The sequence below is a fragment of the Scomber japonicus genome, chromosome 5, assembly GCF_027409825.1.
Source record: "Scomber japonicus isolate fScoJap1 chromosome 5, fScoJap1.pri, whole genome shotgun sequence".
In the NCBI taxonomy this organism is placed as follows: domain Eukaryota; kingdom Metazoa; phylum Chordata; class Actinopteri; order Scombriformes; family Scombridae; genus Scomber; species Scomber japonicus.
Window position 1 is genome coordinate 23,601,715 of NC_070582.1, and position 23,259 is coordinate 23,624,973.

The 23,259-nt window shown below is 39.1% G+C and overlaps 1 protein-coding gene across 2 annotated transcripts; it reads left to right on the top strand.

Moving 5' to 3' along the window:
* The first annotated feature begins 208 nt into the window (after nt 1-208).
* cpt1ab (carnitine palmitoyltransferase 1Ab (liver)) lies at nt 209-16,225 on the top strand. Of its 2 annotated transcripts, none has more exons than XM_053319784.1 (19): nt 209-307; nt 3,924-4,088; nt 4,664-4,806; nt 5,765-5,936; nt 6,294-6,395; nt 6,830-6,967; nt 7,115-7,192; nt 8,499-8,606; nt 9,179-9,266; nt 11,407-11,602; nt 11,856-12,044; nt 12,143-12,248; nt 12,481-12,597; nt 12,893-13,057; nt 13,630-13,761; nt 13,880-14,032; nt 15,320-15,433; nt 15,681-15,773; nt 15,870-16,225. In XM_053319784.1, exons 2-19 carry the CDS (start codon nt 3,948-3,950, stop codon nt 15,951-15,953), a joined length of 2,319 nt encoding a protein of 772 aa, XP_053175759.1. In that variant the 5' UTR covers nt 209-307; nt 3,924-3,947; the 3' UTR covers nt 15,954-16,225. The 2 variants fall into 2 exon arrangements, with proteins under 2 accessions (XP_053175759.1, XP_053175760.1); XM_053319785.1 differs by lacking the exon at nt 9,179-9,266 and adding an exon at nt 9,748-9,832.
* Nucleotides 16,226-23,259: the final 7,034 nt, after the last annotated feature.

Sequence of the window (23,259 nt, forward strand, 5' to 3'; positions counted from 1 at the left end):
TCCATCCTGGGTGTGCATGGTGTACTGGGTGCTGACAAATTCTCATTGTGTCAATGTGATGTCATGTCTTTCCATTGGTCTTGCGTCCTCATACAACCCCTACAGTAACGCAGGTGTCCTCAGGGGGGCGCAGTTGAGACCTGTTTATAGGAGACAAATCTGACGTAGGAAAAAGAGGGCAGGCCATGACTACAAGTCTGTACTCCCATTCATGTAGGTTGTATAGCAGTCTCCGTCGACAGCTAGGACGTGTCACATCCTCGTCAAAACAGACAACCCTGCTCCCTCAAACTAAAAGAAAGGCTTGGTGAGTAACACTTTTACCTTTTTATCGCTTGTCTTTACCGCACCCCCATCTCTCTCTGTGCACTTTGGGTGCAGCAGTGCAGGTATGGCTACAGTGGTTTTGAGACATTTCGACTAGCTTAACGCTGAGAAAAACCCAATGAAAGCTGTCGGCATCTACGCAGTTTGCGTTAAATGTAACTTTACAGTATTTTCTTGTGGACACGGTGCGTACAACTGTGCGGTGTTTACATGACGTACAGATTTTTTCCCCTACGCATTAAGGCAAAAGGCTGGTCGGTGTGCTTGTTTGGTCGGTAGCAGTCAGAAATCAAGTTTACGCACCGGCATATGTTGTCTTCTTAAAGTCGAAAGTAAATCTCGAAGACAATCCTGTGTAATTGACTCACAGCAATACTCTTGGTTTGTTTCTTTCAAAACTACGGCTTGTGACAGTGCTACACGTCGAAGAGGCCTCTGTATTCAACATTTAGCCGGTTATGACCCGTTATGTTCTTGTATTATGGTCCCATGATGAACAATCCAGGTAGGAACTTGGACGCACTCCTGTGTTGTTCATAACCTCAATGTAGGCAAAAGTCCAAATAAAGGTCATTCACTGACAATCACCTGGCAGCTCTATTGCAATACATATGAACTGTGTTATTCACCAGTAACTCAGTGTAGGAGGGTTTTTTTAACGGTGACAGTGACTTATGATGTGTAATAATACACTAAAAGAGAGACATTCATATAGGTGTAGATGGTGTCACCTGCCCCTGAAGGTCAATAAAAACCGGTTTGTCATAGTGTCCCCTCTGTACACATTTTGTTTATTTGTATGTGGTCGAAAAGGCTTCTTATTGTAATAAATAAATACATTTTGGTTTATTGACACCTGGGGGTGCACACTATTGACCTAGTTTCACACAGACCACGTGGGTGGGATACTTAATATAATACCAGAGAAATGTAACCTACATATGCTGGACGTATTCGTGTGGGGTTGAAATTGCGTCTGTTGAAGTGTTGTTATGGCAGGTAGAAGAAGCACTCATGGTGGATGATTTTGGCTTTTGCTGTAAGGATCATGATGCAGAGACGTAAAGTAAAGTGCGTGAGGACATTGGGGGTAATGGACATGATTAATTAACGCTAGACAAGGTTTGATACATAGAAAGATGAACAGACTCCGATTCTACAATATCCAAAGCAAACTATGCTTTCAGCGCTTTCAGTTTAAGAACAATGGGATATGCTTGCTGGCATACAAGCATTTGTGAATACTATGTTGCCTGTTTAACCGGGTATCTAAGCGGCACAGCGCTGCGACCTTTCCCCTAGTTTCTGCAGCACTGGGCGGATCATGTGATGTTAGAAAGTAGCTGGGGGAGGGGACTGGATGATGCTACTTCTTCCCAGGGCTGGAAACGCAGAAACGACGTGTCCTGCTTTTAGATTGCTCTTGACTGAATGAAATGAAAATGGACTAAGCTAACAAAAAGGCAATTCTTCTCAGAAACGACCTTAGCCTTTGCAGGAGAAATGTTGCAGTAGCAGCCAGTCTTAATGGAAAGGAAGCAAGTGAAAACTTAATATAACAAAGCATTAGAAATGGATACCAAATATTAAAAAGCACCTTTTTACAATAATTCTTATTTTTGAGTCGCCAATGCAACACTTAACCAAACATTTGAAGCAGTTACATGATCATATTTAAATGGTTTGGTGGTATTTACATCATCAGTTGGAGGCAACTGAAAACAGCAGGTCCCTCACAACACCATAACCCTGGTGTCATCATCCAGGTTGTGTTTGTTGTTTTTGCTCACACATAACAAAGATCTAGTATACCAATAGTAGTAAATAAATGTTTCAGTAATGTAATAATAAATGAACAGAAGAATAGATCTTTATTGTCATTGTACATTGTACAACGAAGTTGAGATGATTCTGAGGCCTCTAAAATCTTTGAAAATGCTTGCCATTACACAAGAATATCATCCCTGCTACATGCATAATGAGGGGAAGCATCCATGACTTTACTGATTACCATTTTTACACCACATGTAATATGCCAAAATGGATATCTGATGAGGAAAAGTCCACAAGAAATCCTTGAGGATAATTTGAAAAAATATAAATCTCACCTAAACAGGTGAATTAAATGAATTCAATTCTTGTCCATAAGAAATAATTTGCTGTGAAAGTTAAGCTAAGACCTGTACAATGCTAACCAATGAGCCTCGGCTACACAATCAGGTAATTCAAAGAAGAATACAATACAAATCTTATTAGTTGCTGAGTTACAAAAGGTAAGACAGAAAAGTACCTCTCTTTAGTTGAGAATATTTTGTATCAAGATGTCTTCCCACACTGAAGGTGAGGACAGATAGCAGTGCAAAGAATAGACATTGTCATGTCACCTCTTCTGACTTAAATGAGTGCCCACTAAGTCTCCTCATATGTTGTCCTCATAGAAATAATTAAATTTAAATATTGCATTAACACTTTATTTAAACATGTGATATCACTTTAGGTTTACAATAACACAGGATTAGTTTTAGTTTAGTTTATTTGAATGGTGTCAGGTATGTGTGAGTCGAGGGTAAGATGCCATACCTGCATAACCAGTTCAGTTCACCTTACAGGAATCAGTATTTTTTGTTAATTCGTTTCAAAAACATACACATCAAGCTTATTTATGGACTACTTTCGCTGTATTTCTTTTATTTTTTAGAGTGATACGAAGCTTCAATATCCATTAAACTGCTGTTCATTCCTAATCACTGTACTATTGCATTTATGCAGAAGATTGTCAGTTTCATTGCTGGCTCACATGATGGTTTTTCAATGAAGACACAAACAAAAGATAGCTATCAGACTTAGTCAAATGATTGTGCTGCACTTGTGCAATTGACTGGGCTTCACTAAAAATGAAACTTAGTCCTCAGGTCTTAGACAGAATTTAGATTAGGAGATTCGATTAGCACTAAGAAGAAGTAAAGTTACAAGCAAGACCAATATCATTAAAGAGATTCTTTTTGAGACTAATATCGGTCCACAATAACTAAACAAAGGTACTTTGCTTACAATATTTGATCATATGAGGAGACAAATGTGGTAACTCAGGCCTGCTGCTAATCTATCACAGACATTTCCAGGTTTTTTGCATGTTAAGCCGAATATTGTTTGTTTAAGTAAGCATTCATTCATCCATCTGACTCACTCTAAACTCTACCCCTGTGTTGTTTTCAAATCAAAGAAGAAAGCCTTCCTGTGTAGAGGTTGTTTCTCCGCAGAGCTTAAATTGATTGAATCATGGAAATTTGCTGCAGTGCCATTGAGGAACAAGCACTACCGATTTCAAGGAACTGTGACCAGGAACGGGTCAATTTCAAATATTCTTTTAATATTTGCTTCAGATATTAAATCATCATTCAAATATCAGCATGTGGTGAATGGACATGCTTGTTTAATTTGATCCCATCATTCCACATGAACATAAATTGAGGTACAAACGAAAACAATAGGACAGGAATGAGGAGGTGGATGTGTCTCTATTTCGACCTGCATCTTTGATTAAACTTTTACTTTTTAATGTAAACTTTAATTTTTTGTGTATTCTTTTCCCTTAGTGACCTGACACAGTAGTAGCCACCATGGCAGAAGCTCACCAGGCGGTGGCCTTTCAATTCACCGTCACCCCTGATGGCATCGACCTACAGCTTTGCCACGAGGCTCTACGCCAGATCTACCTCTCTGGCCTCCACTCCTGGAAGAAAAGGTTCATTCGCTTCAAGGTGAGAGGTGCTGGATGTATGATGGAGGCAAAGTCCAAAGGGTTTCTGTCAAGAATGAGGGGAGTTTTGTTAACTCTATGTCAAACACAATTATTGGCCTGTTGTCTAATATTAGCATCTTACAGCAGTTTGACAATTTATTTCTGTTCTCAGTAAATGTTGTTGGTAAACAGCATCATAACAGCCCCAATTATACAATGTTGTAATTGCTAACCTACTGTAAATCTGTTTGTTGGCTTATGTAACTTGCTCCCATTGGAAGGTCACCCACTCACATAAACAGTGACCTTCCTGTCTGTTCTTTGCGTCCTAGCCTTTGGCCTAGTTGTGTGTTTACACACTGTCATACTGAGTCACTCAAACTCAAAGACCTGCTAGCATTTTCACACATTTCTCTTTTGTTTGGATGTCAGTAATTATTCAATGATAATATAATAATGGCTCATAGGTGTCAGCAGTATCTAAAACACTGTTTTATGATATCAGTGATTTTGTAAACTATATCGTTATAGAGTCTTTGCTTTCTATGACCCTGTTGACCTTTGTAATCCTCCATTTGTTTCACCTTTCTACAGAATGGAGTAATGACTGGTGTGTACCCAGGCAGTCCTGCTGGGTTCATGGTAGTGGTCGGGTCGTACATGTCCTACAATAAATATAACCAGCTGGATCCATCTCTTGGGTTGTTTGCCAAGGTGGGCCAACACATACCTATCAGGTAAGAACATAAAACAACATGGAGCATGAAGGACTAATATGAATGTGTACACATTCACACTTTGATAATGTGTTGGCAATTTGGTACAAACATAGTGGTGATTGGCTATGTTCTGTGGTGATAAACTACTAAAAGTGGGTGGCGTTTAGCTAGAAAAGATAATAGACACAATAAGAAATGATTAACTTTGATGAATAATCCAAACGGTATTGGAATAGTCTTGGCACAGTGCCATCAAGCCTGCAATAGTGCTGCCTCAGGTTAAAGGTATTTATGACAAAAGAGTCTGAGCCATTTTCCTTTTTCAGTAGCAGCTTACAGATAGTAAAGTAGTCAGCTTGATTTTTGTTTGTCTCTCTCCAACATAATATTTTGTTCCAACTGTCCACATCACGTCATCCTCGTGTTTGCTGGCAATGTTGGTCAAGTTTAGTGATGTTGTGCAAACACTTCCTATCACTATAAAGCTTGGAATGCTTGGGATAGTGGCCACACTGAGTAATAAAGGTTAAGGATTTGTATTTGAGAGATAATTTAAGAGATTAATGTCATGCATTGTCTATCAGTTGTAACCTAATTTGACTTTAGACTGGGACAAGACATTTATTGTCAAATGTTTTATTTCTGTTTTTGTAGCACACACTTAAAATGACTCATTTGTTCAAGCCTGAATACAAAATGGCCTGTATAATTACATTAAATACCATGTCATCTCCATGCCATGTCTCTTATCTTGTATCCAGAATATTCATTTACCACAGCCCCATTACATGTTTTCACAAAGTCACACTCTGGATTATAGCAGGACGAATTAATCCTCACACTTCAATGTGTCCACTGTGCAGTTAAATGAGGAAGTATTTATTTTTCATTGTTCTATTGATTTCTTTCCCTCTATGGCTTACTCTAGTTCTCATCCCTTTTTTGTTTATCCTTCTCTCTTGTTCTCTGTCTACAGCCAATATATATCCACAGACAGCCAGAAGATAGTTGGAGGAGTCCTGTTGGGCACTGGCCTGTGGGTGACCATTATCATGGTCATGAGGAATGTCCTGAAGTGCCTGTTGTCATGGCACGGCTGGATGTACGCGCGCCATGGCTCTGTGTCCTGGTCTACTCGTTTGTGGATGGTGAGACAGTCAATGCATTTTCTGTCCAAGTCACTTAAAGAGATAATTCATTGTGGAATGTCCTTGTGGTATTCTTCTCTGTATGAGTAAAGAATGCAGTGTTGGACACCAAATGGAAGACATTGTCACAACTTGTGAGAGCCAAATGTAAGAGAGACAAGAGATGGAACAAACATTTATTTAACACATGACTTCACATTTCTAGCCAAAAATAGATCTGTGGCCTTTTAGTTTAAGTTGCTCATATGTGTTTTTACTTTGCCCGTATAACCTGCAGATTTCCAGTTGATACACTAAGTGTAAGTTTAAATGACCTTTGCCCTGTCCCTTCTTTCTTATCTGTCTTTGCTTGCACAGGTATTAGTGAAGGTCTTCTCTGGCAGGAAGCCAATGCTCTACAGTTTCCAGAATTCCTTGCCAAGGTTACCCGTCCCCTCTATCAAGGACACATGCAGAAGGGTAATTTCTACTTGTTATGTAATTTGCTGTCATAACAGGTTCTGTTTGCACATTCCTCATTGACCATAATGATCCTAACTATAGCATTGTACCTTAAGTTTGTCCATTACATTTTTAAGTGGATAATCAATTGAATTAAAAGTCTTTCTGTATTATTTAATTGAGTGTAAATGCTTATCGATGTTTAACATGGTATGTTTTCAAGGGCTGTTATTGTACACTTGAGTAAGAGCTCCCTTCAAGCAATCAAATGTCACACAAGTTCACCATGCCCTCACTCACATCTTTTTAAATTTCAGTTAGAAACAAATTTGATATCTAGGTATTTGAATAAGTGCAACAAAAAAAGGATGTAGTTTTGGTTCCTCTCTCCCTTTTTGTTTAAAACCAACTTGTGCTTCACTCTTTGTGACAACTTATTTTTCTGTTTACAGTACCTGGAGTCAGTCCGCCCACTGATGGATGATGACGAGTTTGAACAGGTGAAGGTACTGGCTAAAGACTTTGAGAAGAACCTAGGACCCAGACTGCAGTGGTACGTCAAACTCAAATCCTGGTGGACCTCCAACTATGTGAGTCAGAAAGAATTCTTTTCCCTTTCTCCTCTTTCAAAGGTTTTTTGTCCTGGGTGAATCGGCCTCAAACTGTCAAGGAAAGCAGGGTTTCCATTAATGCCACCTTCTGTTTCTTTCTCCCCTGCTTCTCTTTTTGTGGCACAGGTCAGTGACTGGTGGGAGGAGTATATCTACCTTAGAGGCCGTGGGCCCATCATGGTCAACAGCAACTATTATGCCATGGTAATAATATCTCTTATTTAGAAGTTATTTATTTCCACACAATGATTCAGCCTGTTGTTTGGACATGGAGTAAAACACTCCTTTGTGTAGGATGTGATTGATTCCCTGAAGGTGTGTATTTGCTGACATTAGACCTAATCCCAAAACTTATCAATACTCTTGGCTGAGAATATACAAAGGTTATTTCCTCTTCAATTACTAACTGTTTATGAGTAAGCTTTTAAAAATGTGTCACTATAGTTGCAGTTGAACTTATGTGTCGTCCAGACATATCGTTTTAAAACTGGGGCCTATTTCATATACCACTCTATATAGTAGCATGAACTTTTAAGGAGCTTTGCCAAATATGTCTCAGACTAAAATGTAAGTATTAAGTCTAAATTGTAAATATAACCATATATTAGAATTGTTATTGTTATGAATAGAAAGGTTAATTGTACCTTATTGATAACTAAATTGTGGAAGTACTGTTGTACCTTCTTTCCACAACTGAACTTCCTTATCTTAAATGCCTCAACTTTCTTCCTGAAAGGACTGAATTATATTTTTCATGGTTTGTCTCCAGTCTAATACTTTGTGTAATAGATTAAGTGTGTGTGTGTGTGTGTGTGTGTGTGTGTGTGTGTGTGTGTGTGTGTGTGTGTGTGTGTGTGTAGAAATAGGATATACTCTTGGGATTTTCAGCATCTCGGCTGGCTTTGCTACAATCAGTGTATTAAAGTGTGATTTTACTTAATGGGTTGTTGAATTGCTCCAAATCCGTGTCATATTTGTAATCATGAACCCAGTGAACTCGCCACCATGGGAGGCTAGTAAGAGGAACTCTGGCACAAACCCACAATTTCCTTTTGTGTCTTTCTGCCTGAACAAGTGTGACAGTAGATTAGAACTGCTACAGCAGCAGGGTGGGCATGGGTCACTGCTCTCAGAAACACAGTCCCGAAGATCTGTCCTTGTGCAATTATCAAGCAGGTAGTATGACTGGGATATATTACCATGCCAGCAAAATGCATCTCTGCTCTTGCTTACAGAGCACTTCATTGGTAGATTAGGTATAGGGACAGTGAAGCAACACTCACCTCGTTTGGAATAGTTGGTCATGATAGCTTCTACATAGTACGTATGCCTGCAGTCCTTGACCAAAATAACAACAGAGCTGGATGGGTCACACAGTGACAGTGTACTGTTTGTGATTGCGAGTCACGTCCAAGGACAGGCACATTTGCCCTCATTTTCTGGACTGCAATGTATCTGAGGAAGTATGACTGATCATTGATTTTATTATCATTAATCGCTTTTCTTCCAGGATTTCCTGTATGTCCACCCCTCTTCCATCCAGGCTGCCAGGGCAGGTAATGCCATTCATGCTATCATGCTCTACAGGAGGAAACTGGACAGAGCCCAGGTCAAACCAGTGAGTATTCAGCATCTCTGTCTGTACTTATTTCACTCCTTAAATGTAAATGTTTAACTTTCTTATTTATGATTTATTGATTATCTCAGTTTGTTTTGTGTTTTTAAAGTTTACAATGAGAACTGCTTTTTTTTATTGAGTTAGTTTATCATCCACAATGTCATATGTAAATACTTGATGTCATCCTCAGCCAGGCAGCCAGCTACACACTGTGCTTTTTGCTTCTTTTGATGGAAGTAGAGCTGTGATTATTGACAACATGTGATCATAAGAATTTTCTGAAGCCTTCCTCAATAGGACTGCTGGTGATTTTACTGACACCCCATTGTGTCATCTTTTCCCGCACCTCTCTGACTTCTTTTCCTTGACAAACCTGCATGGTGCTTAGCTGCAAATTCTGATTTGCATTTGCAGAGTCTCGGCACACATTCTGCAACATGTTGTTTAAAGTTGCAAAGACTGATTATATTAATTTATGCAAACATCAATGCATGTGCTTGCTGTTACACACTCACAGTTGGTTGTCTCTGATATACTGTTTTGTCCCTTCGCTGTTTCGGACGCTGCGTTAGATATACTTGCTGGCAAACAAGGTTCCTCTGTGTTCGGCTCAATGGGAGCGGATGTTTAACACCACCCGCGTCCCTGGTTTGGAGACAGGTAAGAGGAGGGCAAATCTCCAAAATGCCCTCAGACCCACCTACCCTATGACCCTAGCCATCGCCAAGGCAACAGCCATTGGAAACCCTGACTTCTAGACTCTTTCTCAACAGCAAAGCTCTGAAACAATCCTACCTTTTAGCTTTCATACATGTAAATATTCAATTCTATTTCAGTCATTCTGTCAAAATATCTTAAAACGATCTACATCTTAATTCAAATCCTACTGCTATATCAGGGCTTTGCTGTTGGTATTGAGATGGTTGGCCACTGGTTTCTGGATCTTGCTCACGTCTCCTTCCCTGCCAGCCTTCTGAGGTTCCTCCTGCTCCTAAAGACTGCTTGTCAAACCAATCCTTATCACTCCCTCTCCATTTCATCCATGCTCCTTTCCCTGTAGGTGTGTTGTCTGCTGCTCTCTGGGGATTTTAGTGAATTAGTATGTCATCTCTGTGTTTGACTCTCCCCTTTTGCTTTTCAGCTCATGCTCCTAAACACTATTCCCATGTGTTCATCCCAATACGAGCGTATGTTCAACACCAGTCGTGTCCCAGGTGTAGACACAGGTAGAGTCTTTAGCAATGGCACGTCCTTCACGCTACTCTTACTGTACTTCTCCTTGGGCCATTTTGTCCACCAGTTTGAATTGGACCTTTTTATAAAACATAATGCATGTGTACTAGTTTACGCACATGTCAGTGGCTAATTTGCATGTGACTAAATTGTAGTGTTTGGGTTTGACAAGGCAAAACAGTGTTATGATTAAGGTAAGACCCGGAAATGAAACAGTGCTGGGCTGACCTGATAAAATATATATAGCTATATTTATGGACATTCATTTACGTAGTTCAGTATGTGTTTCAAGGAGTTTGAAAGACATGACAACATGATTGCCTTTAGTCCCAGGTGATGCTCAAGGGGATATGCAATCTAACATCAGCGACTGACCTCTGAAAGGGCAGGAAGCAATTTTGCTGCTGAAATTTGGCAATATGCTTGTTTAAAGTGATTTAAACAAAGTGTTGTTGTTCAGTTATTGAAGATCTAATATGATATGTAACGTGCATGGTCAGTGTGTATAAGACCTGTAAGGCATGATCTAACATTCAGTCTTGTATCAGATCTGTAAATGCGTATATGTGTAGACACTCTTGACAGACCTCTATTGTGTCTCTTGTTGTAAAGGACAGAAGTTACCGGTAATCATTTTAATGAACTGAAATCCATAGGAGAAGTAGTGAGAGTCTCTGATGTCCCCTACAGTTTAAAGTTTACCCGTAATGTTGTTGGTTGGAGGTTGTATTAGAGCTTTTGAGGACATAAAATTGGATAAAAACAAATATGACTGTATACCACAGTTAAGTGTTTTAAGCAAAGTGAATACGGAACAGGTTACTAGTGGTCAGCCCTATGTTCATTCTCACATTGCTGAAAGTGTCCTCACTGTAAGACAAAGCACAGTAGGCTAAGCATGATCTGGATGTGAGGTGGTTGCTGTTCTTGGGGTTATTCCTTGTGTAAATAACCGTCTCCTTTGTCTTGCCTGTAACAAGGTCAATGCTTGTTTGAACACTGTGAGCATCACCAAAGCAATATTCTAACGTTGTAGTAAAGAGAACATGCAAACTATGCTTTGGATTTGGTTTCTCTTGGTTATGCACAGTGTTGTTCAAACAAACTTTGCCTTAACTCAAACCCCTTCCCTGTTCCCAAATTACTCTTCCCTTTTCATCTCACTTCATGCACTTCCCATTTCAAGCTGCTTTATTTTTTGAACTGGATATAGTCCCATCCCTCACACATTACATCAAAATGAATGAAATTGTTTTTTCTTCTCTAAATCAATGTCATTTCATAAGAGGAATGTTACGTAAAAGCCCTGATTGAAAAAATGCTCATAACAGAAATATACTGTTGTGAATATCATATTATTTTACTACTGCTACATTTATTGTCCCCAGAAATTAAATGCTATGACACCCATACCCAGTACAAACTGCAAACTTATTTGGTTGCGGAGATACATCTACAAACACATTAATTACTATTTCCCACACCACCTACGACACTCCATTTGTCCTTTTTTTTTCTTTTTTTTCTGTTTTTCCTCTTTCTCTTACTGTTGGTCACTCTCTCCCAGACATCCTGCAGCACATGAACGAGAGCAAACACATAGCTGTGTACCATAAGGGCCGTTTCTTCAAGGTGTGGATGTTTTATGATGGACGGCTGCTTTTGCCCCGGGAGATAGAGCAGCAGATGGAGAGGATCTTGGCTGACACATCTGAGCCCATGCCAGGAGAGGAGAAACTAGCTGCACTTACTGCAGGGGAGAGGTAGGTGCACTACAGAGTCAGCTCCAGCCAGGTGTTATGAGACCGCACAATTTACATTCTGTAGTTAATAATGTGATAAGCTAAAATCAGCACTAAAAATATTTGCAAGAGTTTTTAGTGTTTGAAGGTAGGAAGGGTGTGACAATGATGACACAGATGTAAAAATGCTGCCCTCATTTTAAAAGCATGCACTTGCATCTGTACCCCCCTGTTTGCAACATAATATCAATACCTGTTCTTTGACTTTCTTCAGGACCCCATGGGCAAAGGGCCGCGAGACCTACTTCAGCCGTGGTAAGAATAAGCAAGCACTGGATGCCATTGAGAAGGCAGCCTTCTTTGTAACCCTTGATGACACTGAGCAGCGTTTCGATGAAGCCCAACCAGTCAAGTCTCTGGACAGTTATGCCAAGTCCCTTCTCCATGGAAAGTGCTATGACAGGTGTGATAGATACATTTTGTTGCAGATTTTTCAAAAAGTGTGCAGCACAAGTGGATTTATAAATAAACTGAAGCTTTTTCTTCTTTGTTTTCATACAGATGGTTTGATAAATCCTTTAACCTGATAGTTTTCAAGAACGGCACCATGGGACTGAACGCTGAGCATTCCTGGGCCGATGCTCCAATTATTGGCCATCTGTGGGAGGTTTGTCATTTTAGTATTTGTCAAATAAATTTTGCACCCGTGTATTAAAGCAGCATCATATTGTCACTAGGAATACACCTATTAATACTTCAGTTCAACTTTTACCAATATAATTAGGAAAAAAGCTGTCTGAACTAATGCAATAGAATGATATTCAAAAAAATCAACTTTTTCTGTTTTGATTGGCATGATGCGGTCCATAGACAATTTTAAACCCGACCCTGTTTTGCAGCATGTACTTTCCATGGACCCTTTTAAACTGGGATACACTGAGAGTGGTCACTGCTGTGGGGAGCCCCACCCCAACCTCCCTGGTCCCCAGAGGCTGCAGTGGGACATCACTGCTGAGGTAAGACTGTTCAGCATCTCTCATACTGCAGGTTACTACCTTTTGATGGAGATATGATATTCACAGGCCTCTGGTTCCCTCTACTGGTAGCTTTAACCATGTGCACCAGTGTTCAAATTGTATTAATTAAATTTAAAGTTGCAGAGCGATGGATATTGTTAATTAAGTAGTATTAATACTACTGATGTACATTTATCAAACTGAGCTTTCTTAATTAAGTACTGTATTATAAATATGTTGTTAATTGTGCCATGCTGCATTTGCTAAGTCTATCATACAACTGTCATTCCTCTAGTGCCAGGAGGTTATTGAGAGCTCTCTGACAGTAGCCAGGGCTCTGGCTGATGATGTGGACTCTCACATTTTCCCCTTCGGCGACTTTGGCAAGGGTCTGATCAAGAAGTGCCGCACTAGTCCCGATGCATTCATTCAGATCGCCCTACAGCTGGCCCATTTCAGGGTTAGTCTTCCTATCACACTGCTCAATCTGCAAAACTGTTTAAGTAAAGCTTGTGTGGTACATTTATTGTTTATTACTTTGAATATTACTGTGAAATACAAGTGTGTTATGTTACAAAAGAATGTTCTTATACCATTTGAGGACAAAAGATATGTGTAAGAGCTTTTTACAGTCCAGTCACACTCCTCTTAAATTCCAGCAGAGGGCAGTCACAACTTACCAATCAACAAACTAAAGACTCACAAATTGACAATTAATGATTTCATCAAAACTTTGATCAGCTGTAGTTTACTGCTGTTTTATTTGACGGGGAAAAAACGTTATAATCTGAAATCTTTTAAAGGCATTTAGCTTCAGATAACTAATTTAGGTTGTCTCTGTAATGGCAGTTTAGGCACGTCAGATAATGTGCTTCTGGTATTTAGTCTCCTGTAAGAAGGAATGTAGGCTCACTGACCTGAGAATTATTATCAACATGTCTAAAAATCTATTGTTAACTCATTAATAATTTGTTGGTTTATCTTTCATGTCAAAAATTTATATTGCTGGTGACTCATACTGTCTCTCAACAGGACAAAAAGAAGTTCTGCCTCACATACGAAGCCTCCATGACACGTTTGTTCCGTGAGGGCCGAACAGAAACAGTTCGCTCCTGTACCGTGGAGACCTGTGACTTCGTCCGTTCCATGCTCAGAGATGAAACGGTAACGCTGAGGCTGTCTTTTCAGTGATTCTCCCAATCACTAATTGTCAATCCAACATGCAGACCCATGCTCTTCAATTTTGACATGTTTCACTTTCACCCTGTTCCTTTCCGTTCAGAGAGAAGAGCGTATGAAGTTGCTCAAATTGGCAGCAGAAAAGCACCAAAACATGTACCGCCTGGCTATGACGGGGAAGGGCATCGATCGCCATCTTTTCTGTCTTTATGTTGTTTCCAAATACCTTGGAGAAGACTCACCCTTCCTCAAAAAGGTATGAACTGTTATTACAAGTGGGTTAAGGACTTCTGTTAGGGGTGTGACGATACACTCAGCTTACGAGACGAGACACGATATTGGGTTCACGAGATCGAGACGAGACGAGATTTTAACAATAAGAAAACTTCAATGAGGAAATACAGGACTGTTCTTTTATTTGAAATTCACAAAATGGAAATACTGCAGATGCATTTTGTAATGAATCACTTTAGTGTATATCTAAATCTAGTGTGTATCTAAATATATAATTATCATATGCAGTATGCAGCACTGTAAGAGGTCTCCCCATATAGATATTTTATAGATGGATAATTTTGGTATTAATGGAAATAACAATCATAAATACAAAAGTTAGATACAATCACAAACAACAAAAAGTAAATGATAAAGAGTAGAAAAAATTCTAACATGTAATTATAAATTAAATAAAGAATCCAATTATCACAAATTATAACATATTTTTGCACAAATCCTGTATCACATAAATACACAAGTAGGACAACATATAAATTGTGTTTATAATTTGGTAGTGTGACTCATTTTACTTTTTGCATCATTCGGCTCCCATAGCTACGCTAGAGTCCTCCGCTCTTCCTACCTCAGTCTCTCAGTGTAGAGACCTGATCACTGTTACTCTGATATGGTCTGGGTCTGATTCGCTGCAGGTAGCAGTATTGTTGATTTAACCCAGATTAATCTTCCTACATCTTTTTGGGGGATTTGTTCTCGTTGCTGTTCGAATTAAAGAACAATTTGCTATACATTCTCTATTTCTTGATGGAAGTGTCTGTGAATTAAAACCGGGTTATTGAAGTAACGCTTGATGGAGTGATAGGTTGAAATTAATCTTTTCAAGGAGTTCATAGTGAAGAAGTAACTAATGCAATGTTTTTGACTCAAAAAGCCACTTTTTAAAAATTAGGATGAACTCCTACAATGTTGGCACATGCAGTCATTTCATAGTAGGCTGTGCTCACTTTTCTCTGTTTACATGTCACTCCTCATTGTGCTCCATATAAAATCAATATTATACTTTGTCAATTAGTAAACATGATAAGAATTTTTATTGTGTGACTCAGTCAAAAGAAAGAAAATGCGTATTTGTGACACGGTATCTTTAAATCCAACTCTTACTGCTTTACATAATAGAAGTCACTTTTCCCTTCCCTTAATACAATGACCATCCAATGGAGAAAAAATGGCTGGGTATCAGCTGTGAACCACTGTTACATTAATTAATATAACTTAAATTGATCACTATGTGTTACCTTTTTATATTTAGGTCCTTTCTGAGCCGTGGAGGCTATCCACCAGTCAGACTCCTCTGCAGCAGGTCGAGCTGTTCGACCTGGTCAAACACCCAGAATATGTGTCCTCCGGAGGTGGATTCGGCCCAGTGAGTTTATCTGTTTTGACAGACATTTTTGATGTAATTTGTGTCCTGTGTGGACTAGTGAATCACTCTGATCACGAATGGATAGCATGTCACACTGAATAAATTTCCATTCAACTGTTGTTAATCTGCATATTAAATTAGAGCATACAGTAACTGTCTGTAAATGAATGATAATGAAAATAAATCAGTTTGGAATCATTGACACTGGCCATGAGGTGAAACCCACATTTCCTTTTGTGTCTGCAAGGTGGCTGATGATGGTTATGGCGTCTCCTACATCATTGTTGGTGAGGACCTCATCAACTTCCACATCTCCAGCAAACACTCAAGTCCAGAAACTGTAAGTTCACTGATATTTTGTTCTTGAAGAATTCAGATTAATCTTTAATCTTTATACCGGCTTTTTATAATCTTCCTACTTTTTTCCTCCTATCAGGACTCCCACCGTTTTGGTGGCAACATCAGACAGGCCATGCTGGATATACTTGGTCTCTTCCAGCTCGACAACAAAGCCAAGTGATCGTCCTCAACCTCATTGGGTGGAATGAAAATAAGAAGTTGTTTTTAACAAGGCGTGTATTCTTCCTGAAGCTTGTACAGAATCAAATGTTGGGTTAGGGATTATTTTTAAGTTAATTGACGTTACAGAAATAAGGATGATTGAGAGGTATTAGGAAATACAGCTGTCATTATGTTTGTTAGGTGTTTATGTGTACTGTATGTAATGGCAAGGTGAGATTCTGGTGGTATTTGGTACAGGTAGTGCAAAGATTAAAGTGTTTATTTACAGGACTGTATGCACCTGTGCCTTAGTGACCCACTAATGTAAAAAGGATAGAAAGGGAGGAGAAACATAGTCACTCCAGTCTGAGATCAAGTCTATATCAACACAATAAGAGACATTTCAGTGGAGGGAATGGCATCATCCAATATCTGAATTATGTTTTAAATTGAGAGATGTTTTAAGTACTGTAGATGTTGTCCCAATTTTGAAAAACCTCTTAATTCCTTTAGGGTTTTTTTTATTTTATTTTATTTAATCTTCTCAATTGCAGCACTTGAGGCTTGTATAATTGGCTAAATAGTAAATTTGATGTTAAATAATGTCCAAAAATTGCATGTTGCATAGTGTCACACTACTCCTTTCCTGCAGGTTCTGATTCTCTTGGCTGATCAATTGTATCCAGTAATGTGTTGTCTAATGAAGCCTTTAGAAAACCTATACACCTATTATAGTCAATCTAAGGTGTTCATACTGTCTAATCACAGGGTCTACATTGCCTTTCTCACTGAAGTGCACAGCTGGGGTTTTCTCCTTAGCTGCCGTGATTGTATGATCCTTTGTGTGTGTGTGTGTGTGCACGTGTGTGTGTGTGTGTGTGTGTGTGTGTGTGTCATTTTCATACTCAGGTTTTCCTAACTTGGCCTAGTATTCTAGGTGCTTCTTAGTGCTTATGTTGGTACATGTACAACAGCAAAAAGAAGTTAGGATGCAGTACAATATGAGCTTGTGGACAATATAACATTGATTTGGCTGTTGAAGTGAGGGATTGGGTCGGATAAGGTGTGTGTGTGTGTGTGTCTGGGGTGGATCTCACTTGCAGAACGTGTTGAAGTAGAGTGTGTAGCCAACAGTGACTTGCTTTTTCTGTTTGTTGTGTTTAAAAAAAAAAAAAAAAAAAAAAAAGGAGTGGTTAACTGTACTCTGTTGTGCACTCCATGACTGACCTTCAAACTAACTAATTCCTACTACCTTGGTCGCCTTTTCTCTGATCACAATGAATTGTAAACTTTCAAGATGTCAAATATCATTTGCAGCATAGTTGTTTTGCAGCTATTGTTGTTTAGTTAAGTTGAGGAGCAGAATCATTTTTTGAGTTGTTGTATCCCTCCAGTACAATAGGAAGTGCTTAGGAAATGCCTATATAGAAAGGTGCTCCTTTGTGTTTTAGGAATGCATTTCTGTTATTATGTATATGTTGTCAGTACATCATATTTATTTTTTTTTCATGTTTTAACCTCTTTAAAAACACAACTGTTGGACACTTGCATTTACCAGTTGAATGCAGCAAAGGATAAGCATCAAAGCTTTGCAGATTTTAAGAAGTGAAATGGACAAACTGCTTCTTTTTTTCCGTTTGACAGTTTTGTTATCACAGAGTTTGCCAGTATGTTGTAGTCGTGTGACCTTTTATCTTGATAGACCTCATGTTTACACTGCTGCATGTTTTTTGAAGATGATGCTGTATATGTTTGCCTTTTAATTTAAAAACGTGTAAAAAGACATGCAGCTGATTATACCAAAACAAGTTTTAACAATAAAGTGAATGTCAGACAGCTGTATCACCTCTGAGAGTGTCATCTTTTACTTTGCATCCTGTTTTAATAGTGTCATCATCATTTGGAGAGAAGAAGCACTATATTCACCCTTGAAACCAATCAAGTAAACTGTAAACATCAAACAATCAAGTTTCAGATAAATCTAAAACTATGTTTTATCAACTAAAAGTACCAAAAAAGCTCCAGCCTCTTTAATGTGAAGATATGCTGTTCAAAAAAAGCTCCAGCCTCTTTAATGTGAAGATATGCTGTTCTTTTTTTTTTGAGAAATTATTTGGGTTTTAGTTTGTCAATTTGGGCTTCTGGAAACTTTGGTTTGGGGTTTGCCTCACTGTTTGCTGACTATTAACTGACCAAATGATTAGAAAATCAATTATGAAAGTAAGGCTCTACAGCCATGTGGGGCTGTGCTCTGCTAAATGCTAGCATGGCAGCGTGCTCTCAGTGACCATGCTTACATGGTGATGTTTAATGTTTGCCATGTTTTCCATCATAGTTTAGGTGTAAATGTCCTTTACATTTGTTGATTAGCGGAAAAAAATAGCTGCGGATGATGGGAATGTGATTAGTGTTGCAGGAGCCACTCTGCCACCATGACTAATAATTATTAGTTGACGTCCTAATTTTGTGTATTTACCAGGTGTTTAACTTGGTGTTATTATGGCCCATCTCCTTTACCCATTAGCTAATCTAAACATCCTCCACCACGAGAACTGCAAGGCTCTACAGCAGGTGACAAATTTGAAGTGGCCTCTGTCAAACACAGAAGTCATGCACTTTATACTATGAAGATGGTTTAGTTGTTTGCATTTGATTTTGAAGATGACTTGTGGTCATAGTTATGTTTACCAGCTTTTTCCCAGTTCTTTTTTTTTGTATGAATTTGTAAGCCTCCTGAAAACTTGTCTGGTGTTAAAATGAGATCTTTCCTTCCTTAGCTCAGTGTTAACTTAATTGTGAGGAAGCTGCCTACAGCATGGGCATGTCACCTCGCCAGATGGTCGGGCTCAAGTGGACAGCGATGAGGAGCCACTTCCATCCGTGGAGTATTAATATGTCCCTTCGCTGGGGCTGCTCAACAAGTATTCATCTATTAACTCAAATTAACCGGAAGACGTTTAAAGGCATTGCGAGGTGACGGATTTCCGCAGAGAGCATGGGCAGGAAGTGATTACATGTGACAGTTTTCACTCTAGCTCATGTCCACCACTTGTGCACTTTTCACTCTCTCTATCTCACACACACACACCTCCACAATGACACCCCCGCACCAGTGTCACCCTGCCTTGGGCTTCCGAGAGCAGGCTAACATTTCAGGACAGCATTCCTGAGGTCTGCTTACTCCTCACCTACTCTGCAGACCTGCAGTATGGCAGCTTGAGAAAAAGGATCACTTTCAAAGCTGGCCCTTTGTATATCTTTGTTTTTTTTATGTCTTTATTAAAAGCATGAAGTGTGTGCTGACTTTCTGTGCCTTAATATTTGATTAGTGTTTATACAAAGTTAAAAGGCAGTATTCTCTTTATCCAAAACACAAGACAGGAAAACTGTGACAAATCCATAGAGCATAATCAACAGAGTTCAATTGGCTGGCCTCTGGACAACAAGCCTTTAAATTGTACACCTAATTGGCAAGCTGGAAAACCCATTCACTCAAGAGCAGACACTGAAACCTAAAACCTTGACTTGCACTTTCTAAAAGTAGACTTTGAGAGAGATCTGCGGCCTCTGCTTGTCACCGGTTTAATTCATGTGCCACTTGCTCCACAGCACCCTCAAAGAAAAGAGGAGAGCCAATGTTGCATATCCTGTTTTATAAGCTATTCATTCAAGCAGGAGCAGGGATGTTCCCATTTTGTCTGGCGGTAATCACTGTTAGCTGTTAGCAGTGGAGAATTGTTCTTATTGCAGCTACTGTATGATTAGTGTCATTCTTGATTTGGGTTTTGGCAGGACAATTTGTTTTTCCTGCAATGCTGAACAAACTTATGTAAGGCCCTGTTATGCCCCAAACTAATTGGATTCAATGTTACATGTTGATTCATCGAATAAGGACAAAATAATTGGACCGCTGTGTCCTGCAACTAAATGTTAGTTTAAGGTTGGATGTCTTTGACCACAAGTTTTCTGGAAGGAAGTGTGTTATTGTGTTGCAATTTTAACATTACAGTGGACCTCACAAAGGGGCTTTCACTGTTCAGAATGAAGGGTGCATCTCAAATAACAAACCTGATTTATTGTACACACAAATGATGTTGAATGCTGAAAATAACAACATTAAAATAAAGATGATCGATTTCTATTAACTGAAAACAATAAATCGCATAGAATGATGAAGGTCACCTAAGGTTTTGTGCACAAAAACTGCCTTACTCCTTCAACTCTGTAACCTCTGCTGTCCTCTGAAGCTTCTAACACTGTAACTTCATCACCTCACAAACCATGGAGCCACACAAGTATGTCTTGTGAATTTTATCTGGCTGAGAACTGCGCCCAGATTTTAAAAAGTGCCCTATGAATCTAAGTGATTAAGGCAAGGGTGTAAATGGAGAGGGGGAGCTTGGTGGTTGACGTTTTGGGACGGTGCATGTTTGCGGCCAGCTGCACCTGTCTAACTGCGCTAAAGGAGCAGAGCCTGGGGCCCCAAGGTGGATCTCTGCCAAGGGGCAGCAATAGAGGAAAGTAAGGAAGAGAAGCTCAGCAGAGGTTAGGCTGAATGTGATTCCCTTGAAAATTACTCCCACCGCCTGCTCACCAAAGCTATAAATAACTTTTATTAGGTTTAAGTGGAATTAGTGGAGATGTTAGTCGTCAGCATGCTCACAGATATATAGACGTAGACTTTCTGACACGAGGAGAAGGAAGAGTGAGGAGTGTTAATAATTAAAGCCTTCCACATGGGAGCATTCACATGTGCAAGCAAATGTGGACAAGCAGATGCAACAAACATCACAAGTAAAAACGTATTTATTCATTTTCCATGTATGAGCACATAATTCTGTTTAGGGTCATACTGGGTGCTGGAGCCAATCCCACAATCCTTTGGTGGAAGGCAGGGAAAGGCAGGGACTGGACATGATGCCTGTTCATTGCATGTAAATTCGAGGGGATCCAAAACATTTAAGGGAAACCAATGTGAACATGGAAAACCCCAAGCAAGGAGGATGAGGACTGAGATTTGAGCAAAGAACCTTCCTGTTGTGTGTTCACTATATAAAATCATGTTGTCATTTAATAAGCATGAACATCGACTCAAGGAAGTGAAGTAAGAAAATGTAAACTTTATTGCAACTTTGTCAGTCTAAGTTCTCTGATTTACAGAAGAGAAAAACACTTGTAATGGCACAGTCATCGTAATATGTACATTGCTGATACTGCAATAATCCAGACACTTGTGTCATCCAGATTTAAGAGTGGCATATTAAGGCAAATGGTATCATGTTTGTTCAGTCTGTAGAGGGAATAACAAAGCTTTTCCTGCAACTTATATGCGAACATACCACAGCATTCCTTAAAAAGAATTATTAGAATGGGGAACTAGAAAAGCTCCTCACATGAAGGGGTCGGTTGGGAAATCACAGCTTGTCCATTGTACATTCAGCTTTAGGAGAGATTAAGACGTTGATGTGTTCACAACATACTGTGTTGTGCTAAGACATTTGGTGATTAGATAAGCTTCAGTAGACCTGAGTGTTGATACAGTAAACTTGTTAGATCAAAGTTACAGTCAATTTAGTGGTAAAGCATTCACTAAGTCTGTATCATCACTGCTGACAAGTTAAGATTGTCTCGTAAAGAACAAATCAATAAGGTAATAGCACTTCCAAAGAGTACTGTCAACTAACTAACTGTATATAGAGCAATATATCATGGTGCAAAAATGGTTACATTTCTTCACTGGCTGATTTTTTAATATAATCACAAAAGAAAATCAGTTCTCATGTACACGTCATTTGCTTTTAGTCCAGGTTCAAACCAAATAAGAAATGCTACTGAACTGAAGCAAGCAATGGAAATGGATGTGATTATAAGGGCACTTCAACAGAGCAGGCGAAGTAAAGGCACACATGAAGGCAGAAATTATATGGGGTTATGTTACAGTATGTTTTTAAAGACTCTTTCCCCCATGTCGTCCTTGCGAACACTTCCACATTTTGGGAAATACACATGTTCACTTTTTTGCTGTGAGTTTGATGAGAAAACTGATACCGCTTCTTATATCTGCCTGTTAAGTACGAAGGCTGCAGCCAGGAAACTAGTGGAAGTAACCGCTTCTGGCCAAGAAGTAGTCCCATGTAAGACTGCAATTTGTCATTTTCACAGTTCGTTCTTTTGTACATATAAAGCAAATTATATATAATATGTTTAAAGAGACAAGCTAGCAGAGACAGGCCATTTCCTGTCTTTTCGCGAAGCTAAGTTAGCTGGGTACTGAATGTAGCTTCACCTTGATTGTGCAGACATAAGAGCTGTAACGGCCTTCTCATTTGTTTCTCAGCTAAAATGTGAATAAGTGAATTTCCTCCCAAAAGTATAACCATTATTTCCAAATCTCCTTTCCACCTCTGTGGTGTCATCAACAAGGCTTTCTTTTAGAACTTCATTTGGCACTCATGAAAGACCATAAAGCAACACAATATCAGACAGCATTAGTATAAAAAAAGAGCAGCCCATTTAAAAGCCCTTACTACAGCAGGTTAGCAAGAAAGTAAAATCTAGAAGATAAATATAGTATATAGTTACAATGACAGTGGCCTCAAGTTCATCTGGCCTACAGTACTAAGGGACATTCAGGCGTGTCCAACAAAGTGGTATGTTGATAAATTAAGTTAAACTTTTCTAAGAATAAGTGCTAAGGGATAAGTGATAGGTTGTTGTGTCTGATGACTCTGTAAAGCAGTGGAAAACTGTAACTTGAGGTACATTCATAAAACATCAGCCCTTTGGCCTGATAAGTTCAAGTAAAAGCCTTTCCGTTGAGTGAACAAGACATACGGTACCACGGTGTGTCAGTCTCCATACAACGATTTCTGTGAGCTCATTTCCTCCCAATAAGCATTTCCCTCTCGATAAAGCCCTTTCAGACATCCTCCTTTGTCCTTCTCTATCTTCATTTGGTCTTCTGGAGAGATTCAGATTTGTTTTGTGCTTTTTAAGCAAACAAGGGGCTTGCTTTGTTCCTCCTTATCAAGAGAGTCAGCAGCAACTAAAAATGTAAAGACTGTAGAAATGTAGTATGTAAACGCACAGATTTCTCTGGAACTTACATACAAAAAGCAGAACAGAGCAAAAAGTCCAGAAACAAATCAGCCAAGAGATAAAACTGATTAACAAGTTTTAAAAAAGGAAGAAAAAATGTCACAAAGGGGGAAAAAAAATACAAATCATTTTGAACTGTAAAGTGCAAGTATAAAAAAAAATCTTTCTACATATTGTCTCAAGAGGGGGCTTGAGCCAGGTTCAATGGTCTTTTGTGGAAAAATGCA